We start from the raw sequence: 25,925 nt of genomic DNA on the forward strand, positions 1-25,925 counted from the left end.
CATTATTTACTCTCTCGATCTTACCGATTCGATTCGACTCGATCAACCAACCAACCAATCGGCAACGCGAAAAAGAGGCAACAATAGGTGCGATATATTCGACTCCAAACGCGCACTTCTCGTTAATATAAGATATAATTTGTTACAAATTCTTCGATATTTATATATATATATATGCATATTCTCGCGTAATAACAAAATACACACGCTTTAATATTTCTCACGTATATTTTTAGCGTATTTTCAGACTTACATTCTTAACTTGTTGCGTATTTCTTTTTTATTTAAAATTATTTTTTTCTATTTACATAAACATTGCGATGCAGCCAAGACTCTTTAATATCGAGCCGAGAGGCACTTCTTTCTCAACTTTTTTAATCAAAAATACGTTAGGAGCAAGAATGGACTGTAAATTGCCGCGTCCCCGGAGAGAAACTCCGATGAATCAGTATTGTCACACAGAGTGTGGTTACGTATAATAAATGGCGGCAATTGAGCCGGTATATTTTTTACCTCTACGTGATAAGCAGAGAGAGCAAAATGAAAGAAGTTTTAGCAAAGAAACTTCTTTCCTCCTCGTCGTTGATTCAACGACGTAAATCACATTCGGTGGAAGTTCGAGCATTTAGGGCTCCTCGACGACGCGATAGTGGCTCAGATATATCGAAATGAGATTAAACGATAGACGTGTGCTATATTCGTGTTCGAGTCATCATCCGGACAAATTCTCTTCGTGGTTTCCTCCAGCGATTTAAAAAAATGTTTCTTTGAGTTTCAAGATTTTGTAATATCAAATATGTGAAAAAATCATAATCTTTCATTTTTACTTCTCGAAGTTATGTATTTATTTTCAATTATTATTTTTTCTCACATATATAGTCTCTCGAATTTATACGTATCTCTGAGATTTCGCGATCGCTCTCGAATCTATAATTTTTCGATCCGCGCGGCATTAATCATCTCGAAACCGCGATGTTGACGTGGCGCAAAATAGCTGACCGTAGAAAAAAAAAATCAGTCGTTACGATAAATCACTACTCTCGGTAAACTGGCAGCGATGTAAAACTGTGTAGCGCAATATAAAAATGTGTATATCTCACGACAGGTCGCTTTATACGGGTCAGGATTTCTCTGTGATTTACAAACGTGACGCGAATGAAAACAGAATTCCGGAGAATTTCAAGCCGCCCGATAGGCTGATTATTCCTAGCTTTCGGCATTTCCGCGCACACAGACAATTGTAATTTGAGATACAATTCGAATCAACGATTCGAACATGGAAATTTTATCGAGAAAAACAAACGCAAATTGCCCTCCCGGAAATAATTCGACAATGTGGTTTTTTTTTTTTTTTTCAGACAAAAGATGAGACTAAATCTCCGAATATAAACTCGCGTGCGAGCGACGCGAGGATGTAGCCGTAAATGTTCGTTTTTATCGCGGCGCATCGGTCGCAAAAAGCCGCGCGTTATATACGTACGGCACAAGCAGCGGCTATCGTAGAGTCCATAAAGTTTGTAATTTCGATAAAAGCGACAGGCGTCGGTATAGAGCGTCCGGACGCCTCGGTTGGAAACTGCCAATAACCTTTGTTCGATGGCCCGAGCCTCTGTGTGTTTCCGTGCGCGGGGCTAATATATACGCGCTTTATAATCCCGGAACACGCCGTTTGCCAGAAATTAGCGCCGAGAATCCTTGACGGCGAGGAGGGAAAAGGAGGATAGAGAGGAGGGGATTTACCGGCGCCATCAGCTGTAATAACACACAAATGCTACACGATGTGTATTGGAATACAAATTGCGTGCGTGTTTCGTAAGGAAATTGCAAACTTATCGCGCGCTGTGAACACACTTTGCACCGACGGAAAACGCTCGAGAAAAATTCGGTCGCATTGTGTCTTCCTGAAATTCCGCACTTTTGCGAACGAGATGACAACGAGATTTCCCGACGTATATCTTGACGCGCGCGTTCCCTCTTTTTCTCGTCGCGCGAGATTTCCGTTAACACAGGAAGATCGCGCGCGACGGAGATGTAACTTTCACCCCAATTATGATTTACGACACTTGTACACACATCGAGGAAAACGTGAAAAAAAGCGCGAGAGGAGGAAAAGGGGAAAATCGCGTGCAATATTTTTCAAAGAATGTCCCGTGTTTTTATAGCACAAAAGAAAAGATTACGCTCGTAAATTGGCGGAAGCGAAACATACCGTTTCTAATATATTCAGCTTGCGTTCTCCCTACGTGTGTGTTTGCTACAGTCTTGTCCTGAATTCCTTTCTTGAGTTTTCGGAACGATCCTTTCCTCCCCTCAAATAAAATCTGAGATTGATTTCCTTTACTTTTTTTTTCTTCTGTGTGTCGCAATATTCTCCTCAAATTCCTCAAATTACAAAGTCGAAAACAATGTTTTCGAAGCGAAATTTTCATCGAAACAAATTTGCGCGAAATTTAATCAGCTTACGGAGAACGTGAACGTATTCTCGGTCACGCGAATACGTTGAAGTATTTATACGTTTTGTGTAATTCCGCTTTCATGCACACACACACACACACACGTGTTATCGCGCGCTGTTATGTTCGCGCGCGCTGCAGCAATAGAAACGATATCGCGGGAAATATAACACGAGAACGCATATCCGCGCATTCGAGTAACATAGTTCCATAATCGCATTTTGTGATCCGCGGTAGATCCGTGAAATTCAACGGATGAACATTCGCGTCTCTCGCAAATTGACGAGCGACTCGATCGCGCGCGCATGAGCGTCGCTCGGTCGCTCATGAATTTTTCAGTTGAAGCTTGTTACGCATTCCGCATAAGTGTCAAAGCGATTTATATATCGTTGCCGCCGTCGCCGGAGCTCCGCGGTATCGCTTTTTAATTTCCACAGTTGCGACACGATGATAGTCGCGGAATCGATACAACGCGCGAGAGACGCGTCGTCGTCGTCTCGCGCGACGCTCCCGGAGACGACGCGACAATTTTTCGAGGGCGTCGATGTTCCGGCGACGTCTTAAATCCGTCAAAGATTCGGAAATCGGCCGCGGCGTTTTGGGAGAAAGAAAGTTCCCGGGGGAGTTCTCAAAGTTTCTCAAAGTTCCTGTGTGCTATCTCTACATTCCAAAACCTTCGAGCCGTAGAGCGCATAACTTTCCGGCAACTTGGAGCGTTAGAATCACTTTCAAACACACGGGGAATTCCCGGCGTATATATACGCAAAGTCGAGATACGAGGGATCGATCAGAATTCGAAAATATTTCGATACACACTTGGATCTTCCCCCCGAGAGGAAAATCTTCTCTTCCCCATCGAAGTTCGGCGCGCGGAAATATCTAAGATTAATCGCGCGCAGGTCCTTACGGCGCACAGGACGAGAGATTTTTAATTTTTTTCACGCAGAGAGGCCGTAATCGATATGCAGTGATGTTTTGCGCGAGAGATGGCGGGATATATTTCCCGGAGACTCGATATCGAGAGATATTGGTATCAATAATTCATGAAATACAATACCGCGTTATTCAAGGGTACGTCCGTAACCAGATCCCGCGCGGATTCCGCGTACCAGAAACGCGCCGCGTGAAACAGTACGTCAGTACATACGGATTAATGGTGTCCATTATAAATGATTTATGTAAGGCGGCGTATATATCGCGCAAATAGTTCACGCGAGTGCGCCGACTGATCCGTGAACACGTTGATTGCGGAAATTCATAGACTGCGTCAATTACACGTACGAATTAATGCGAAACGCGTTGTGCATAATTAATTAATTAACAAACACATGTGAAAATCTGATGCGTTGCAATCGACAATCGACGATCCACGTTTAGGACATCGCGACGCACAAATAAACCAATTTTCGCTCATATCGCGCATCGCGAGATAAAAAAAATTCTAGGTTTCGCATTTTTCGAAGAAAAGGCAAAAATATATATTCGCGCGCGCTTTTAAGCAATCCGTGCGCCGCGGAAGACTGACATTTCCCGAATACGAGAACGCTGTAAACACCAAGATGGAAAGCTTTTAGTACACGAGACGAGAGTGTCAGGGATCAGCGTTATCCGCGTAGAACACACACAGTATGCGCGAGGTGCACGTGTGCAAATATATCACCCCTCGGGTGAAACGCAAAAATAAACATTCACGTTCTGCGTTAAATACCGACGATATGAGTTTCGGCGGAGTGTGCGCGCGAACGTATACGTGTGTCTGCCGAGGCAGTAGATTTCCTGCTTCTCTTTTCCGTGTGCGCCGCGGAAAACAGACAGGAATTTGAAATTTAGTCGCGATGGTCCGCGCGAGGCTTATGAATTCGCAATGGCGCGTTATCGTTTGCATTCAAGCCGCTTCATCATTCAGCGCGTTGATCTCGAGGGGAGGGAGGGAGAAATCCCTACGCGAAAGGCGTTCGTGCGCACGCTGCGTGCACAATACGTGCGCGCAACACGTGGCACGAAAAGCTGTCCACGTCCGCGACACACACACGGAGTAATAGTAGCCGAACTCGTACAAAAACGCGATGACGGAATTATCACGTGTCGCGCGCGATCGCTGTTAAAAGGATTTTCCTTTTTTGTTTTCCATGGTTTTGACGATAAATTTCACGGACATTTATCCCCAGCGTGTATATGAACTTGTTAATCTAAAGCTTGTTTATCAAGTAAATAAAAAAAAAACAAAAAATAAAATAAAAAAGAAACAGTCTTCTACAGTTTCCACTTACAAAACTAAAAATTGTATTTATTTAGTACCAGGCGACTCGGTGAAACTCTGATGAAGTGAACTGAAATGTTCACGAAAAACGTCGGTAGAAAAATGACAATAACGCGGTTTAGACGCGAAAACCATCTTTAGACATTGATGCAATATACCGCAGAAGCATCAAATATCAGAATTGTATTTTTTCTACTAGAAGAAGCGTGTGTAAATAATTACAATCGATTTTCTCGATATTGATTGTGTTGCCACTTTAATCACGACGCTGATTGGACGTTTCTCGGATGTGTGTTTCTCGATTCATGTACGAATCAAGAGGCACGGTAGTGCCTCTTACACGCGAAATTCATGCAATTGAAAAGATTTTCATAGAGCAATATCTCAAGAACGACCGAACCGATCAATTTCGTTTTAATCTCAATCGCTTCAGAAAAAAATACTAAAAAAAAAAGTATTCTTGCGTTTTTTTTGTTTGTGCTTTTGATTTGGAGATGCGACGGTAAAATTTCAAAGTGAGAAATTCACGTTTTCAGAAACGTTATTATTAGTATCGTCGTCGTTTGATCAAACTGTGTTACACGTTCGTATGCTTGCTAACAGATGGCACACATGTACGAGCGCGGTGAAAGAAGAAAAAAGAAAGAAAGACGAGAAGTGTGAGTTAGAGAAGGAAAGAGAGTTTCACGTATCTTCGACTACCAAAAATAATCTAATCAGCGTCGTATTAAAAGATACAAGTATTTCTATTTGAATGTCATCGTTATATACTTATAATGAAAAACATTCGTTTTTATTAAGTCAAAGATTCCATTTGTAGTCTGAAGTAATAGTTCAAATAAAACTTTGTATGTTTAAATCAAAAACTACCAAGTAGGTATTATACATCATTTTTCGAGTTTGATGCGTTATCTCTGACATCTGTCATATGTATATTATATGTATGCCTGTGTTGTGCTCTGGTATTGTAAAAAAACAGAACAAACAGGTTGCAAATTGACGACATTACATCGACACTCGCGAGATATATTGATACACATATTAACAATTAATGAGAAATTAATTCTCCTGTCTAATAAAAGATTCGGAGAGTTACTCTCTCTCTCTCTATTACTCTAAAAATTCGAGGAGACACTTTCCGAGCGCTGAAACTCACAATCGCATAGAGTAATGAGCTTTGAAATATAGCGCGTGTGTGCATGTGTGTAATGTAAGCGCGACGAGTTAAAATCTTCCCGCACTTAGGTCACAATGTGAGGTTGTCGGACAATATTTGCTACGTGCAGTTTTAACTGCCATCTTTTACGAGCGGACCGGAAGGTTTCCCCAGCGAAAAAGCCGCTCGCGCCATATAATGTATTACGTTTCGCGTTTACGACGTGGTAAAATCTTGCAGTTTTTCTTTTTTCTTTTTTTTCCTCAGGCGATTATATAATCGCGCGCGGAACGCGCACGGTTCGCGGAATTTTATTCGCTCCCTTCGCCGCGTTATGAAATGCAAAATAAATCCCGAAGCCTCCGAAAAGTATATCTCATTGCGTTGCAAATTACGTACCGTGAAACGGAAATATATGACGGAACGAATGAATCTCTCGCATAAAGTAATTAAAATCGTTTTGTATTAATTGTACGACAAAGTTATGGATATTTATCAAGGATATCAAATATTAATATTTTCAAATTCTACGCATTAAATATTGCGCACGGCAAGTTACGTTCGATTACGTTTGTTTTCATCGCGAGAATATATTTTTTAACCGCGCAATATGTGTGTTCCTCGCGTTTATTAGTCGCAAATTACAAAAAAACGAATAGACAGATTTATAATATTTTCATCAAAATCCTTCCGATTCAACTTCGTTGGATATACCAAACGCGGCGATGATAACGCGAAGCGCCTATACCTACATGTCAATAGGTGCGAAATTCGGCCAGCGCTTGTTTTGTAATGCGCGCGCGCGTTTAATTAATTATTACGCTGCATCCACGTCCGATCTCCCCTCCTCCCCGTTGCCGCCTCATCTGGGAAAATTCTTTCATAATTTTCCTGTCAACGAGATAGCTCGTTAAACGGATTTACGACTCGCATTGTGCAGAATCACGCGTTAATTAGCGTTTACACGCGGATATATATTCTTCATTCTTCTCGCACCCTAATTCAATAACTTTTTTATATATTCATGCATTTTCAATGCGACTTCTCGTAATAATATACTTCGCAAAAGTTGATTTCTATGCGTATACTGCTTTTCAACCTTCGTATATCTGCTCATTAATTCAAAAAAAAAAAAAAAGTCCTTAAACCACATTTGCTATACCTAGAGGATTTTCAGTTCATTAAAATAAAAAAAAAAAAAGTTATCTTGGTTTGTTTACACATTTGTCCTTCGGAGACTCGGAAATTACGTAACCGCCAACAACCGCATCGAACAATCCGCAGTGGCTGTACTTTCTATGTAAACCGGTCGTAAAAGCGGAGCGGAGCTCCGTTTCCGATGCTCAATCGTCCCTCGCGCCGCCATGCCGCTTCGCCCCGTTTCATTACTGCTTGCGACGACAGCGACCGTACGCTGCGGCTGACATGGCGCGTGATGTACTACTGGCTCGCCCGGGAAACACATCGTCCACTGCCATTCGGCGCATTCCACAGCGCGCGCTACAACGACTCTCTGGCCGTTTTCGTCGCCCGCCGAGTAGTAAAGCACACCGGCGTGTCCAGCGCGCGCCGCGCGCGCTACGGTAAACCGGCCTCGTTTTTCATCGGATTATTACAATCCTCTCATACGTGGCAAGCTTCGTTTCCTTCCCGAGATACCTCGAGTGCCTGAGTGTTGTCCGATTTTTCGACCGAGCGTAATCCTCGGGGGATGATTGCGGACAGAGCAGAGTTCTAATTTTGCTGTGTTTCCGATGTGACTCAAATAAATTAGATTTCGGTATATTTAAGCACGCGCGCGCGCGCACACACACACATACACGGGAATACCTACCTGTGACATTTTGTCTCTTAATAATGTCAATTTCAAACACACTTGAGGAGTATGTAAAGCAGCGCGTGGTATTATAATCGAGTAGTAAATAAGATTTATTCTGCATTATCACCCAGGCGACAAGAAACGTTGTTCGGTCTAGCTTCCGGGGCTTTTTGTCGCATCAACTTGGCGTTTCTAATTAGATTGCACTACATTCAGAACATCTCGAGCGGAATTTGCGTCATCATTAATTAGTTTCATATTTTTTTCTTCCGAGATTTTCATCAAAGCGTCCTTTTTTCGCAAATTAATTAACAATTAATTTTACCCTTTCTTTCACTCGTTAAATCAAAAAGTCAGTCGAGAACACGTGAAAAAAGTGTTGTAAAGAAAAAGTTTAGATTTTAGCAAGATTCGATACGCGAAGAAGCGGATTTGAAACGAAATTTGAATATTCATGTGTGTGTACGTTCGACTCGCGACACAAAACAGAGAATATATTCTCCTCATTCTTTCTCATTTATTTGATAATTTAGTTGCAAATTTTTTTCAACAAAAAAACAACGCACTAGTTTATCACGGACCATTGTTAAAATTGTTCTCATTAAGAATGAAATTTTCTCGTTTCCGTCGTCCCGGCGACAATCATCGTCGGGTGTGTGCATTTGCAAGATCGTCGCTTGAATAATTCCGAGGTCGAGAATCGAGCGCAACTCTCCTCCGACTTATCCTCTCTCTCTTTCTCTCTCTCTCTCTCTCTCTTTCTGCCTATATTTTATGCGGCACTAATAGACATTAGCTTGATATATTCAAGTAGACACGTAACTTAACAACCGTAATTATCGTCGCCAACGAACTCTCCTCGTTCCGATGTAAGCATCGTAATGGCGATTGTCTAATAGTTGTCGCGATAATGATAATTGAGATATTCGTTGAACGTGTTATTTCAATATCAAATACACGCGTGTGTGTTCCCGTTTGCGGAAGCGTGTGTGCGTCCGTCCCCGTTGGTGTGAAACAACGTCGTTTTCTTCTCTCGGTCATTTTCGTTTCCATTGTTCCTTGCGATTTAGCTTTTATCGAACTCGATGTCCCGTGCAAAAAGGACGATAAAATTTGAATTTTCACAGCGCGACGCAGTTTCCCCCGACAGAAATTTTCCTTTTCCCGCATTAATGCATCTCGCGTCTAGATATAGCACGATATCTCGCATGTCTCGCGCAAGATGTCCCCGCTGCAGACACATCGCTACACTTCCGCAGGATTTCCATTTTGTTCTCATTAGCCCAGTTCCTTGCGTGTGCAGCATCATGCGCCGCCGCGCATCCTGCGAGAATGCTGCGCGGCAGCGCGCGCTCGTTATCAGACTTTCTCTCCCGTCGTTCACCTCCAAACGTTATTTTTCAACGTTAATGGAGTCATTCCCGAATCTGTCCGGCGTAAAATTAGACGTCGCGATGCGTCGGAAGCGTCGAGTATGCTCCACGTGACACGATAAAGCGGTATTTCACGGATTGCTGCCTCGTTGCCGCTTATGTGGAACAAAAATGTTCAAAAAAGAGAGAGAGAGAGAGAGACAGATATAGATAACGGGAAACACACTCGCAGGAGAAATTGCCGGAAGGTAAATAAAAAATCATAAAACTGAGACAAAGTACCGGAAGACGATGAAAAAGCAAGTGTCAAGAAACAAAAGTCGACTGATCGAGCGCGAGTTTTTTTTTTCATCCCGCTCACGGATGCGCGACACATTATAAGTAAAATAAAAATTCGACGTTTTAATAAAATTGTCAATCGGCGGAAAGTTTCAATTGCGCGCGCACGTCACTCACGTTTTGTCGTCGTCACTATCGTTGTGACAATCGCTCGTCGCGCGAAATCATTGGCGCAACGAAATTCGGACGCGTTTATTGTTCGTGAGAAAATTTCGCCTGCCACGGTTTTTTTTTTTTTTTTTTTTTGCGAAATTCACATTACCGACACCAGTACGCGAGAGATCGGTTATTACGCTATGTAATTGCCCGTAACATCAGTTTTTGTCGGATTTATGGAAGAGAAATTGCTGCAACTGTGCGTCGGAATGCTTGAAATACGCGACGGGCGACAAAAAGCGGCACACGGTCTGATTAAATATTAAATTTTCGCTCTTCGATTCTCTTCTTTGTTCGTTTTTTGTAGTCCATTAATTTGTACCCTTCAACGCGCGTGCGATATTTCGCGCGCATTATCCAACGAGGTTTGCTCGCAAAATTTACCGTAAAAAAAAAGTCCTTTTACGCCACTCTCGAAAAAGTATGAGATATCTCATTTGAATTGCATTTTGAACGAATGTAAAAGTTCACACACGTATTATCAACACAATATATATTATTTTAAATAATATATATGAAATATATATATTTGAAATATATATATTGAATAAGAAATGAGCTTATGAATAAGAAATTGAGCTTCAAAAAATGTTAATAAAAACATATTGTAAACAATATTGAAAATATCGCACAAAAAAATTCGTTCTTAACAAATCCTCTTTTTATTTTCTTTTTTTTTGACGATTTCATTGCTCAAGCACAAGGAAAGATCATAAGAGAACAAAAATCTCTTACGCCATAGTTCTCCGACGTTCGCGTCTACTCTTTTTCTTGCCTAGTGCTAACATTTAAAGATTAAACTTGAAATGTTAACAATGTGTGCGCGCTCCGCGGCGCGTTATTTTATCAAGCTTCTTCTCGCTGTGCAATTCTTATGTACAGTGCAACGTGCATTTTTTCACATCGCACGTTAACTGTTCTCTTGGTGCGCTTCTACATATATACAAGGGTGTATAATACAGGGGGAAATTGTGCTACAAAATTTTATATCGAATTTGTACACTCCGTGCGACTACGCGGGTGCTTGTTCAAAACAACAACGAGGGTGAAATTTACGTGGTGAGGACGGGGAGGAATTCAATAAACTGTAAAAACTACGTTGCGCCTCATAGTCGAAGTCGGTTTTTGGTATCAAACACACTCCTTTACCTGCACTCTGCAAAACGTGGGACGCGACAAAGTTTTTTAGATTCGTTCTATATATATATATATATACACATATATATATTTGCTTCTGTGGTCGTCGATCATCGGAAGATCGATCGGTTTTTTCTGGTCGGTCGGCTCGTTTTTTCTGCGCGTGATCATGACGTGGTCGTTAAACAATGGCCGTGGCAGCGTCAATGGAAAATTTTCTTTCCCGACGTCTTAAGAACACTCGCTTATCTGCTGTTACACAGTGTTTCCGCTTTTTGATCGATTGCGAAGGCAGTGTGTTGCTCTACTTCGTGTGTTTCGCACACTGTAATTGAATAACTGTGACAAAACATAGTAATCCAAGAAAATCGCTCAAGAAATCGTTTCGAGAAAAAACAAATTTATCTCAAAGAGATTGTTGCGAGATTGTTAATTTATTTTTCAAGCAAAGTGTAAACGCGAATATTTTACAGAAGAGAGCACATGCACGAAGCGACGCGTTTAAGCAAATTTTGAAAAATTACACCGGCGGAAGAATTCGAAAACTCTCATCGTGAAGGAAAAATTCTCAATATCGCGAAACACACAAGATCAAAGAATTTTAAATAAAATTGCAAGAACGCGGCTTTCAAGAGAGCGTTAATTTTAACGCGTGTTCTCGATCTCGTTCGCGCGTGATCGTATTAAATCGTCCAGTCGTGCTCTTTGCATATGTCGACCATACCTTGACACGCGCAAAGGCTTTGCAATCGCGGTTTCACGAAAGGGCAAAATAAAGAGGCGGAAATACACTGCCGCGCGCGTTCCTTTGATACACACACATACACACATACACACCAGCACACACGACCGTTTTCAGAGTGCAGGCGCCAGGCTTGGCGAAACAGAGGACCGGGACTGACTTTTCGTTGGTCAGCACCGAAGGGCAGTGTGTGGAGAGAGAGAGAGAGCATGCTGTGCAGGTTAATACCGGAAGTACCGCTTTAAGTCGGGAAAATGTTCGATTGAATTTCAGGTGGCCGAAGTGCGAGACGTTCGCACGAGGATTCGCAAAATCTCGAAAATACTGAAATCGATTCGATGTTTTTTAGAGCACGAAAGAGAATTTGACAATAGATCGAGACGGGAAAGACATGATGAGTTACAATATCGCGTGTGGGATCCAACTTCCGCGCGAAAAATACACAAATGTTATTTTTCTTCTCTGTTATTGTTGCTTTCGAATTTGTACGTGAGTTTCGGGTACTTCCGGATTATCCTGTACAAGTTACCGACATTAACTACATACGTGAGTGGCATGTTTTGCATTTACATGGTGACATCGAGCGGTACTGTACAATTTGGGATTGCTCGTTCATGGAGAAGTCGCAGACGCGAGCTTTCCCTCCGGAGGAAATCGTGCGTTCCGCGTCCAAAACAGAAACACACGCGATTTTCATTCAACGATCGTTCCTTCGAAAACTTTACCGAAACGTTCGCGAAGCACGAAACTCTCCGTGAGTCTGTTCGTGCTTGTCGAATTTACTTCCGACACGTAAGACGTCAGAGTAGTGTGCGTTACAGCTATTAGGGGGGAAGGGGGAGGACATTTAAATGTAACATCTTTTTACAACGTTAAATATATGTACATATATAGTTAAATCACAATATATACAAGATTCTTACAATTGTCGTATAATTCGACATATTTTTATAGTTATTATTTTACTAAAGAGATAAATGATATATTAAATATTTTTTACACTTGTTTATATATTTCTCTGATTTTACCACATATTATTGGTATCTTGTCGACCAATAAACGGCGTTATCGGAAATCACGTATTATTTTCCAATACACGAAAATTAGTGACTTATCGAGAATGTCAATCCCAAAAAAGAAAAACCAAAGTAAAAGAAAATAACGTCAAAATTGCACACCTTAACTAGAAAAACGATTGATTTTCTACACCAAAAGTTTCTTTCGGACTTTTTTTATCGGCTTAAAAAATATATCTTGTAATAAAATCCAGTATATTTTTGTCGACATTTCGGGATCGATCATGCGAAATGTTATTCACGCAAGCGAAAGGTTCTGCAAAAAATTCTCGACAATAAATGCGCGAGAAGATAAAAAAAAAAAAAAAAACATCTCTGTTCCGTGAACGTAAAAAGCACCAAGTTAATACAAATACCAAGAATTCCACAATAATTGATGATCGCGGTATTGAAGTGTTTCAACGTCGCGTTGGATTAACTCCAAATTTGATACGCATCATCGGCACCATTTTCCTGGTTTACTATATCGCGAAATCAATATCTGTTCGCAACAGATTTTTTTCTTTTTTTTTATCCAAAAGTTAAACTTTGCGCGATATAAACGCGGGAAATAATTATTTTAATTAAACATATTGTATCGTACATGCAAATGCGCAATGAGAAGAACTTCATATGTGAATATCGATAAAATTTAATAGTCGCGTACGCATATGTACATGTCGCGGAGAGAGAAATGAGCGCAGCGCGTTTGTTGGAAATTGTTTTTTTGTCAGCCGAGATAAAAATTTGCAAAAGTTACGCGCGCGAGAGAGACGCTCGGTCAAGCAATTTTTCTCTCAACAACTCTCGAAACATTCTTGTGCTACTGTAGTAAAGTCGCGGCGACGAAATTTCCGCGTTCCGTGCCGCGCAGAGGCGTCGCTCGTTCGCTCGACGAGGAGAAGGATTTTATTATTTCTTGGGCGTCGTATTTCGCCGCGTTTACTACGGAAACGCATCCCGCGCGAGGAATGTAGCGTAAAGCGCAGATTGTTACGATCAATATTTGCCAGATGCACTTTCCTTAACGCGAAGCGAGAGCTCACGAAAACCCTCGAGATCTAGAACCTAGGAACGTTTTAGTGCAACTGCACCTCTATATTTTTTATGTCCTTTGCATAGTTTTATATACGTCTGTTGCAATTTAACGTTTCAAATTCTTCACATCCGTCTTATTTTTATCCTTCCATTACTCTAGACAAAGATCGACTCGAAGTACTTCGCAAGCAACGCGTACTAACAAATTTACCGAATCGACGCGAAAAAACAAATCAAAAAGCAACGCGATAAAACAAGCAGTAATTTTAACTCGTTCGAAAATCAAAACGGCGCCGTTCTTTTGATTTTGATGCTTTCGTCCAAAAAATTTTGTTAAATTTTTGACCAAAACAAATCTAATTATAAAAAATTACTATCCAGGAAAAAATAAAAACACGTATAATCGAAAGGATCAACATGCTCGATCACTAATATTTCTATAAAGAACAAGACAATTTTTTAAAAATTTATTTCTTTACGATACTTACTTACGTTTCGACGATTTCATACGTTGCCAATCGTATAATTGTGTGTGTGTATCTCGTGTGTCGCAGTTTCAGGCGCACGTTTTACGTGCGCGTAAATGAAATTACGGCGCCTGTTGTGAGGGACTATAAAAGGGAAGCTGACGCAGAGAAGCATAGCATGACCATTTCTACCAGACGTCTTTTCTTTTTTATACCCCCGTACGGTCCAGTTTCTGTCGAACGTTCCGCTAATATCGTCACCAATTGCGTTGTGCGTGCATGTGCATACGTTATGCAAGGCATATGTCGCGCACAAGGTATTCCAGAAATTGCGTTCTTTCTTCCCGCGCGATCGCGGAATTTAAATTGACACAAATCACAATTGAACAAACTCGATATGAAATTGCGAATCGACTGAGTTTTTCAAACTCGTAAATAAAAACGAAATTTTTCACTTGGAATTCAAAAAGGCAAAGTGATAAAAATAAATGTTTTTCTAATTCGAAATTCGATGATTTATTCGAAATAAAACAAAAAAAAAAAAACATACACACGTAATAAAAACAAAAAACCATCGCGGAAGAAAGCGCAAAATCTGGAACACCCGGTACGCGGGCGGTTTTAATAGGGCTTGAAAAAATCGTCACCGTCTTGACGTAGTTGACGGTCTCGGCGGTCGCCTCGGTGAGGGCCCGGCGTAGTCGTGATCGTCGCACCTGCGACAGCGTACGTGGACAGAGTACGACGCCCTGGCCGCTCTGTGTGCCGGAAGCGGCGCCGGCTGATGCTGGGCCGGACGCCGCGGCCGTGGAGGAAGGCGCCCCCGCCGCCATCGTCGCCGAGGACGACTTGCACCACCATGGGAACTATAGAGGCGCGTTATATCGAGATAACACGTGGTTAATTAATGGTATTCAGATCTCTCCCGTAACGGCGGTCGCGGTGCACGTGTGGACGACGAGACATGACACCACAAGTGCAAAGACAATATAAAAGACAGAGACACGTGTGGACGGACACGGAAATTGGTTGCGGCAACAATTGTTCTCGCGAATCAACCACCATCTCCGGTCAAACGGATCTAGCTGTGTAACTTTTTGACTCAGCTATATATATATATATATATATATAACACAATATAGCTTTCACAAGTGGAATTATCTCTCTCCTTATTTTTTATTTTTTTTTATTTTTTTTTTGTTTTTCCTCTCTCCTTTATCCTGCGCGTTTCGTTCTTCGAGAAACCCGTCGCGCGCGGACTTCTCTATCTCCGTCGTTTTCTCTAAAACAAGCTTCTCGTCATCTACGCCGACTGCTACTGCTCGACGCTACTGCTAAGACGACTACTAACAATTGTTGGTCTACGCGAAATCAGCAAAGAGGCAAGTCAAGTGCGGGTGGCGTTACTTGTTGCGAAGTGACAAACACCAACCTTCCGTAACAAGCACGTAACACAATGGAAGTGGTATATAACCACTATATATATATGTGTATATATAACTTGCATTCTCACGAACGCCCGACGAGGAGAACTGCCATGTTGCCTCGTAAGATTTCTCAAACGGTGAAATTTGTATGCGCTTACCGGGTTGAAATTGAAATATAAATAGACTTTGCTCGGAAATTTAACAAGATTGACAAACTTGTTAATTACATACAATTCCGTTGCATTAACAATATATCAACAACAACATGACCCGAGTACATATTGTTTTTCCATCAAAACGTTAAACCGTTCTGGATATGTTGATGTTAAGGAAAAAAACAATCGCGTGACGTTATCATCGCAATTTTAATCAACAATATATCGTTTGTTACTTCGTCTGTTAATGCGATGTGAAAGCCCATCGTCTATTTTACTTCCGCCAATTTGCGGTCGGCACGGTAACGATATCCTGCCGAGGATATTAGTTTAGACAGACAGACAAACAAACAAACTTTCGGCATGTTCCAATGTGCTCCGTGCTTCCTGGCCGCGGGCTAGTTGCCGCACGCGAGCATCCCACTTATTCATAGTCAACGACGAGTCAAGTAGGAAACAAGTTTGCGAGGGGACGAGCAAACGAATAGAGAAAGCCCCCTTTGAACATCTTAGAATGTCCTTCGTTATGTCAATATCTCGAGAGCGAGAACTCGGTCTCGTTCTCGTCGCACTTGACTTATTGTGAGCGAAACCGGCTTTGCCATTGAAAGGTTTCGCTTGCTAGAAAAAAAAGAAAAAAATTTCGTTTTTAACGGTTATATTTTTCATCATCCTAATATTGCCGTGCGATTCATCCGCCGTATTCCGTCGTCAAATATTTACAATCGAATATATATTAATTTACCACACTTGATATATTGCTAGGCGATACTACAATCGCTGCTGTATGCGCGTATACTCTTTTCATCTGCCTTTTGCTGACTCCATGTAAACCGATCTAAGGGGATTAGACTAGACTAAAGTCGGACTGGTCGGTCGCTAGTTGATCGAGGACGGGGGGATGAAAATGTACGACGAACACTCTCGAAGACACGCTCGATGAGGAGGGGAGGAGGATTGTAAAGAGGGAGAAGAAAAAGAAAGAGAGAAAGAAGAGAGGATGATAAATATACGAAGAGATCGTCGCGGAAATGGCAAACCGGTTAATCTGCGTGAAGAAATCGCGAGAGAGACGGGGGGAAGAGGAGGGAAAAATACCTTGGCGAAAATGTGGCATTCCGTCGCCGTCGCTCGCGTGGGAGATTTACGACGCCCCCAGACCCGAGCAACGTCGGATAACGGACAGAAACGGATTGGCACCTCTTATCGGTTAGTACGTAGTCCCCTCGCGCCGGATAAGCCGTCGCTCGTGCGTGAGGACGGAGCATCGGCGATTAATTCTTCAGACGCCGGAAGACCAAATGCAGTCTCGAAGCGGAAAAGCCCCTCCTCTCCATCTCCCTCCCCCGTATCACGTTCCGATAGTCCGTGAATATAGTCCAATTGTACCGCACCGAGTTCTCTCTCTACGAGTTCTCTACGAGTTTTCTCTCAAATACTTCGGGATCGAGTCCTTCGCGTGGGAAACCTACTTTTCTAACTTCGCACACCTTCAACCTTGAAACTTATAGAACGTACAGACGTATTCCCTAATTGATATGTCGGATCGATGGAGAATGTGGAATATTGATAAACATTCTACCGAGCGCGATAATATTTGTCTAATTACTGAAGAAAAATAACAACGACGAAATATAGACACACACAGCTATTTACCTTTCTCCTCTCCTATCCGAAACAGAAACTCATCCGAGTGAGGAACCGGATCACGTTTGTGTTCTATGAGCATTTTTTTTTTTTCCGCGGAGTTGATATCCTCGCTGAAAGGGATCCGAAACACCTTTTCGCCATAAGTTCGGGATTTTCTCCCAAAGGAGCAAATCTGGGCAATCAATTATGAACGTGACGAAACGCCTGACGCGTTTTTTTTTTTTTTTTGCGGATAATCGAAATCGAATAGGGACGATTCCCGCATTACTTTTTCTGTAGGAACACTTAACTTGATTTGTGCTACTTATGTGTGTATATATATATACGACGATATTTGAGCGACGTAAACAAGCAATCTTTTTGTCGCGCAAAAAAGATAAAGGTAACTACAAATAAATAACTACCATCAAAAAAAAGTGTGAGAAAAAAATGAACGTATAAAAGTTCATAAAATAAGAAAAGTCTCGCGCATTATTCATCTCACGCAGTTATAGTCTTTTTCCGCGTTATATAATACGAGCAATTCTCCGCTGATGTCTCTTTTTTTTATAATTATTATTTGCAATGATAAATTGCTCTCGCAACAGTATCTATCTCTTTCTCTCTCTTTCCTTCCATTTATCGCTTGCGAGACGCAAAATTAATACGCGCAAAATTAATAACCGCGTCCGGAATGAAGAGACCGAGACTATTGATTGAGTTTTCTTCGCTTAATTAGTCGCACCCCGCTAATTACCGACCGCGTCCGCACTTTCTTTTCTCTTTTCCTCTTTGCCGCGAAGTTCGAGCGGTTCGTTACGGAATTGCACAGCGGATGTGCGGCAACTTTTCCACGATGTACCGCGCGGAAGGAAATCTTCGAGCCAATTGACCAAATTGATCGACGAAGTTGAGGACGAGCGAGAGAGTGTAAAGTAACTGCAACGACGCAATTTGAACGTTATCCACTCTTCGCGATGGAAAGAACCACAATTTGACTCCGCGCCGAGGAGACGGAAGAGTTCCATCGCGCGAGAAAGAGACGGGCCTGTGAATTCGAGAAAATTCCCGATCGTAATATTTTTCTCGTTCGTGTCTTCGAGCGTAACGCGTCCCGAGAGAAAGAGAGAAAAAGAGAAGAACGTCACGCGTACGAATCTCTATGGAAATTAGCCTATTCGTCATCGCTCTAGCGATTTTTCGACACGAGATAAAATACGAGAAAGAAATATAATACGAGAATTTCGTCTCATTATCATAACAATTAATAAACAATTAAAATGCGATATTGATTGACTTGCCGAGTGATATTCGGATTAATAACTGCAAAGTAAAAATGCAAAAGTCACGCAATTAAGCCAAACACTCGCAATGGAAATAAGCTCATCAATTTCCAATTAGTTTTAGTCACGTATATTTTAATCGGGTTTTTAATTATTTATTACCCGCGGCGTAGAGAAATAAATGAGCGCGAAGGAAATAATTACCAAATGAGGAGGAATAACGATCTCCGTAAATAAAACACCTTCGTCTATCCCCCGCGAGTTTCAAAAGGTCAAAAATTCACTTTAAATTTTACACAATCTCCGTGTGATGTTTTTCCGTCGATTATACGGTCACGTGGCCGTCTGCGGAGACGGCGATCTCGCAGAACAGCTCGCGAGAAGCGCGACGGTCGAAAGTTTATCCTTATGCAAATGCCCGAGCTGTTATCCTTACGGGATGAGTGCGAAATTAAAAGTTCTGCGAAGCTAATATATGCGAGACGCGCAATGAAAGATTCAGATTCACAGTCTCTCTCCGTAGAGACAGATCCTCTCTTCGCGGGCAGATCCTTTGTGTTTAATCTCGCATAATAAGAGGAGCGGCGTCCCCGAAACAAATAGAAAACCGATGCTGAAGTTTCACCGGTGAAACTCTCTTCCTCTCTCTCTCTCTCTCTCTCTCTCTCTCTCTCTCTCTCTCTTTCTCGACAAGTCGAGTTTCTCATTGCTTGCACCCTCATCTCTCCGCGACCTTCGTGAAATATGAAACTTGACTTTAGCAGATTAAGTTCTCAAAAACGACGAGATTCCACGAATACGTAGTTCGCAGCTAAAGATAATACCTTTTGTATCCGTGTAAAAAAAGAGAGAGAAAGAGAGCGGAATAAAAAATTGGCCCGCGATTTTAGGATAAATAAATGTAGTTTATAAATCTTGATTTAGAACCGTATAGTTGCAGCGGTTGCGATATACGGCGGAGGAAACAATTGACCTAGAAAACTCACTGTGTTGCCGCTTTCGAGATATTTGAAAAATCACCGCTCTGCTGCTCAAAATTGTTTATTTTGTGGGAAAATTCGTTTTTCGTAATCTCACGTCCCGTTTGCGAACTAGTGTCATAGTCAAAACCTGGAGTTGAAAACAAAAAAAAAAAAAAAATCTCCGCTGGAAAGTAAGTAAAAAACTAAGCAACAGTTGTAACTGAGAGTCTGATTTCGCCACGTCCGGCGCCGTGGAGTTTTACATGGCAGCGAGGCGGAAAGAAAAAACGAGAGACAAAAATTATCTCGAACATGGAAAAAAACGCGCTTGTGAAAAATCGCGAGGACATCGCGATTTCAAAGAGCAATGCGGCAATATGATTTTCGCAGCTGCGAAAAAACGCTGTCACGCATTTAAATTCGTTATAATTAAAAACGTAAAAACCAAGGGAGGAAAAATGTGTGTAATCGCGTTTACGTATACGTGATCAAAATGCTAAGCACAAAGCTGTACACGCGTTTGTATGTCGCAAAATCCTCACTTTTATATCTGTTTTTTCTCGACAGAACACGCTGTGCGTGTTCAGCTTCAATGCTTCTCTTATCTATTTTTGCTTATTGATATCACATACACACAAAACGTATGTTGCACAAAAGAGACGATTCGTTGAGACGAAATGTTAAAAACAATCCTGCCAGAAAAAGCGTGCGTAAAAAAACAACACGTGACTAAAGTCACGCGACTTTACTTTTGTCACGTTTTTAAAGACACGTAAGTAAAATAAAGTCACGTGACTGTAATCACGTGTTGTTCTTCCACTTCTCTTTCTCACTATTTTTCGAGTGTGATTTTCATGCGCTATTTCTGACATCTCTCATATGTGTTATTATATGGTTTGTAAGACGTATATACTAGCTGTCATCGCGCTGATAGGTTGTGTTCAACTGACACAACACGTTAAAACAAAAATAATAATAGCGTGCGCGTAGCGCGCGTCTGTGTTGTGCTAGTGTTTTCTTAAATTTCGAATGTTAAAACAATATTCGCGTGAATCGACTGAAATAAAATATACAATACGCTCGGATCGGGAATACACACGTACGTGGGGAACAACGGTAGAATTATCAGACGTCTCTTGTACACACCTGTAGTATCACGTAGGACACACACGCCGAAATCCATTTTGATTAATCAACTATGCCGCATTTCACAGTGATTACCCGACTCGTGCAAAATGTCAAAACGTGGAGAGAGAGAGAAGGTTCTCGTCGTAGAGCGAATCTTCGTAGTATGCATGAGAACCGTACCCTGGTTGGCCACCGGCCAAAACCACCACCCACAGGAGTCTTACCACCGGGAGGACCATAGCCCCGCAAGCGGCGTTTCCATGTGCCAAGGAGACGTAATTAAACTAACAATGTCACGAGAACCCGCTCCCCGACCCGTCCTTTTCCTTTTCATTTTGCCGACGCAAATCTCGTTTAATGATGGCAGAAATTTCGGTCCGCATTCTCGCTTGAGAGGGCTTCCACGTGGAATTAAGCAAATTACGATTGTTACAAAGAAAAAAACTAGAGCGAGGCTGATGCCCATCGGGTAAACCAGAAAAAACAGTAGCACTTCGCGCGAATAAAAAATGTATTATTCGTTTCCGCAAAGCAAAATTTCGTGTGAGCGCTAGTCGAGAGAACGCGTCTAATATGATTACAAAAAAAAAAAAAAGAAAAGAAAGAAATATAGTGCGATTGTTACGTTGCGTAATTATTTAGAAAGATCCGAGCAAGAAAATTCGATATATCACGAGAAACTATTCAATGAATGGACTCGCTTTTTTCTTTTCTTCGGATTCGATTTTTACCGCAGGGGTTTCAAAACTTCGAGAGAAAAAGATTCTACAAGCTACATTCGGTTTAAAAAGAATTAAATTAAAGTGCCCCTTTTTCTGTATTTCCTTTCAAGTGATTCTTTCAAGAGGGGTAGTTTTTTTTACAACAACTGCCATCTGTATCGTGTCGGGATTCTACGATCGCGACAGGGTGGCAAGAATCCGGTAAGTAAGATATCGAACGTCGAGCAAACAGTGTTGTGTTCTCTCCGCCGGTACGATTCCTAGTTTACTACATCTCTTAAGGGGTGGTTTTCCACAGTTCTTTTCACCCTCCGCCAGGTGGCGACGGCCGAGCTCTACCGATAAGAACTTATTTCGCACCTTAATTCGACTTGTACAAATTCCGTGAGACGATACGTTAGTGATAAATTTGTCGCGTCAATTTTGCACATATCAACAGATCTCACACAATCCAAAAATCTCATAAAAATCCTTTGATTTTTAAATGTTTTTTCTTCTTGAATTTATTACGTATCATCAAATTATTTAAACTAGCTGTTAAATTAAAATATTTGTCGAGAATCAGAAACAAATTAAAATGTTTAATACACCAAAAAAAATGTTACATTTTATATTTATGTATATTAAAAATATATTTTATAATTTTTGAAATATATATTTTAAATCATATATCTTTTAATTTTGCATCTAACTCTTTTGTCAATCTTTAACCATTTGTTCTAACTTTGTCAAACGTAACTTATAGTTTACCAATTGTAAAAGATGTGAATCGAAACGTATGGGTTATATAAAGTCCAGTAAAAAAATTTTGCACAAAATTCTGCGTATTTGTGATATACAATTGCCGTTTTTCACATTTAATTTAAACGACACAAATCCGGGATCATTCTTCATCTTGTCATTTTTACATATTTTTAAATATAAAGTTAATCGAGAAATTTCAGAATGAAGAAGATCGCTAAATCTATAAATTCACGGAAAAATAAGAATTTTTCGATTTCACGAGAGATGAAACGACGCGTATAAAACTACACAATTGCGATTACACGCCCGGAAAATCAGAAAAAGACAATCTCGACTCGAACATCGAGAGAAGAGATAAACTATTTCTCTCGCTGCACGCCACGATAAACCATCAACGAGACTAGCCATCAACGACAAGCTGGAACGGCTAATAACGCCATTAGGAAAGGAAGAGCCCGTCGCGGGTGTTCTTCATGATGGAAGCGGTGCAATCGGCTGTCTCGTAAAGTTTGCGCTGTAACTCTCGATCCCATAAAACTTGCTCTCTGTGTATCTTTCCTTCGGCGCTCCGCAATTTTACGATTCCGCCGGGCCTACACGCCGGTGAAACCTCCGACGAGAGAGTGTGAAAAAATAGATATACACGCGCTGAAGAAACGAAGAAGAGGCAAGAGGAAAGAAAGAAATCTGTCTCCCAGGAGGCAGATGGAGGTGAGACAAACGATAAGAGAAAACGAAACATTTACAAAGACACATAAATCACACACCACAAACAACTATATATACATGTATAATATGTTTACGTACATACGTACGTATATACATATATATATATATCATATATGTGACGAAACAAACGAGAATGTAATATATAACGAGTACAGAGAGAAACACGAATAAAAGAATCGAGCAACTTGACAACAAGACAGTGAAACACTATTACGTATACGTAGAAAACAGACGAAAACACGGAAACGAACACGCAGGTGAGAAACATGCGCGTGGAAAATCAGGAGAGAGACAGAGGACAATCGTTGCGGCGCTTGTTTGTTAACATTGTTACTCTTTCGGCGCAATGATTTGTCGATTTTGAACCGTCTCTCGAAATCGACACGTGTCATTGATTCTCACGAATTTGCATCATCAGTTTTCGAACAAAGCCCGTAGAGCACGCGCTAATTCGAGTAAACGCGTCTATGTCGAGAACAAACTGTCTAGGAACAAACTACTGAAAAAAAAAAAAAAAAAAAAAAAAAAAAAAAATTGTTGAAAACCAAATTGTTGAAGACGTAATTGTTCGTTGCNACGTGTCATTGATTCTCACGAATTTGCATCATCAGTTTTCGAACAAAGCCCGTAGAGCACGCGCTAATTCGAGTAAACGCGTCTATGTCGAGAACTTGCGACATTTGAACAAACTACTGAAAAAAGAAAAAAAAAAAAAAAAAAAAAAAAAAAAAAGAAAACCAAATTGTTGAAGACGTAATTGTTCGTTGCGTCCGAGTTGGTGTCCGAGAAGAGAGATAAGTAACAAAACGCGAATATTCCCCCGAGGTTTGTACCTCGACGTTCTCATTCAACAAGCCCGTTTATCAATTACACGCGACCATTTCTCTTCCTCTTTCTCTCCGAACTAACAAACTGAACAGGAAGTGAAAACAAACAGAACACACACGCGAGAGAGAAAGGCGGACAAATGGAGATATGTGCGGGAGAGTGTCAATGGATGTGGGTATGTGCGTGTATGTGTGTCACGACGTATGCATAAACCGCGTCGACGGTGATACAGGTGGTACGTCCACGATGTAAGAATACCAACTGCTGCGGCATCGCGTCGCGTGATAAATTAGACAACTGCGAATTTCGAACTGCAAACTCTTCGATTCTCCCGGGATCTATTATGATTTGCTCGTATTATACATGCAAATTTTGTTCCTCCTGCGAATTCTCCCACAACTGTGTGCAGCAATATATTCACTTATTAGGTAGATATACATGAGAGAGCGCGCGATATTGAATAAACATATAGGGGTCCGTGTTCACCGGTTGAACTCTTCTTTTTTCGAAAGATCAAACTCGTCACAGGTTTTGACTTTCGGTTCAATACTGGTTATTCAGCTCACACACGTTTGATACGATCAAACGCGCGCTGCGACTAAAATTAACACCAGAGCCCCGATGCATTTCCATCCTCTCTTCCCGGGAATAAAATTTTTTATATCACTCGGAAAAAAAAAATTATCCTGTTCAACTTCTATGAGTGTCGCATTGTCGACGCAATGGTATTCTTGCATATCCGTGGGCGATGTATTGTATTTTAGATTTACGAGAGTGAGAAAGGAAGAGATATAGAAAAAGAGAGAGAGAGAAAAAGAGTGAGTGAGTGAGTGAGGTACCGGTGTGTAGAGGTGAGGTCGCGGGGCTTACCTGCCGGAACTGTCGGATGCCGCCATTGATCCGCAGCGAGTCCGCTGCGATGCCGGCAATTCCGTCGCCCGGCTCGCGGAGCTGCCGCAGCGAGGCAGCGCTCGGTGCCGCGCCGGTGTGCAGCGGGCAGCAACAGCCGGAGCAGCAGCACGCGGACGCCTCCGGTTGCGAGCTTTGTCGTATTATGCGCGCGTTCGGTGACGTGGTGACCAACACCGGCGGCGGCGGCGCCTGACACGGACAACAGTGGTGGCTGCTTTTCACGCTCTCCCTTTCGAAAAACAGAAAATTATTACGCGGTTTTACGACGGAAATCCTCTCGTCGTCGTGATTATCGCCGAACAAATCGGCGAATAAAGTTCGATTTGCATGTTTTGGTTTTCGAAAAAAAAGATGCACAAAAAAAACTACTTTAAAATTCAGTATACTGCAGTATGTACAGTCCGTTGACTGAAAGTTTGTGTTTTGAATACTGTTCGAGGGAGCGGGATCGGTTTTACGGACTTTACACAAAGTTGTGCCGCGCCGATAGTCTCAGATGCGGGGATCCAATATATATTGCACGGGAACCGCTCGTCCGTGCGACTAGTCTCACTGAAAACTACTGCACCGCTAAATTGACAGTTATCTCAAAGGTACCTTTCGGGTACAACGATTACACGAATAATGGTTTTTGGATATCGAAGCAATTACATTATTGAAGAGGTTTTCATAGAACGTGATAATACATAGTAATAACACATAGTAGCATCGTAGAATATTATGTGTACATATATACATATTGTGTACATATAAACATTGACGTTTCCGATAAAATTATCAGAACATTCCGGTACTCCCCTTCTTTCTTGCCCCTGTTGCGGTTGAACGCTAAGTAATTCACTTTCGTCGATGAAATATATATATAGACAACGAGACGAGACCTCTTTGTCTGGCTGAACACCTCAAGAGTTCTCGGCTTACAAGACAGGATAGCGGAGGATCTGTTGCGCAGAGATATCATTAACTGTCGTGCAACTCGCGCGGGTGACCTTCGATGAAAACCGAAGTCCCGCCGGTTTTTGAATAGCTTCTTACGATAACAATACATCTTTTATTCATGTATCAATATACTTATTTTACGTCAAAAGGCATAAAAGATGTTTACACGCGGTGTAACTCGCCCTTGATAAATGGAACTTCATTGTACAGGACTTTACGTACGAGAATACATTATGAAGAGGACGCGATATCATTTACCGTAATCTTGTGATCTCATAATTTCATAACGGCCGAATTGAAACTCCATCTCTCTCTCTCTCTCTCTCTCTCTCTTTCTCTCTCTCTCTTTCTTTCTCTCTTGCTGTTACAAAAGTCTTCAGTTCTCATCATCGAACTTTTTCTGACTTATGTAAGTTATATGAAAAGATATCTTAAGATAATTCTTTAATTAATTCGTATTTTCATCGCACAC

General features: G+C 41.4%; 1 protein-coding gene across 1 annotated transcript in view; it reads right to left on the reverse strand.

Annotated features, from left to right (window-relative positions):
• Positions 1-25,925, reverse strand: part of LOC109855408 (small conductance calcium-activated potassium channel protein) — a 74,684-nt gene that overhangs the window by 46,541 nt on the left and 2,218 nt on the right. The window contains exons 2-3 of the mRNA XM_020429636.1: positions 24,473-24,743; positions 14,643-14,744 (exon numbers count right to left, since the gene is read on the reverse strand). Coding sequence (XP_020285225.1) covers positions 14,643-14,744; positions 24,473-24,743 — 373 coding nt within the window. The remainder of the gene's footprint in view (positions 1-14,642; positions 14,745-24,472; positions 24,744-25,925) is intronic.

The sequence above is a fragment of the Pseudomyrmex gracilis genome, unplaced genomic scaffold (assembly GCF_002006095.1).
Source record: "Pseudomyrmex gracilis isolate BER0280 unplaced genomic scaffold, ASM200609v1 scaffold_88, whole genome shotgun sequence".
Classification (NCBI taxonomy): domain Eukaryota; kingdom Metazoa; phylum Arthropoda; class Insecta; order Hymenoptera; family Formicidae; genus Pseudomyrmex; species Pseudomyrmex gracilis.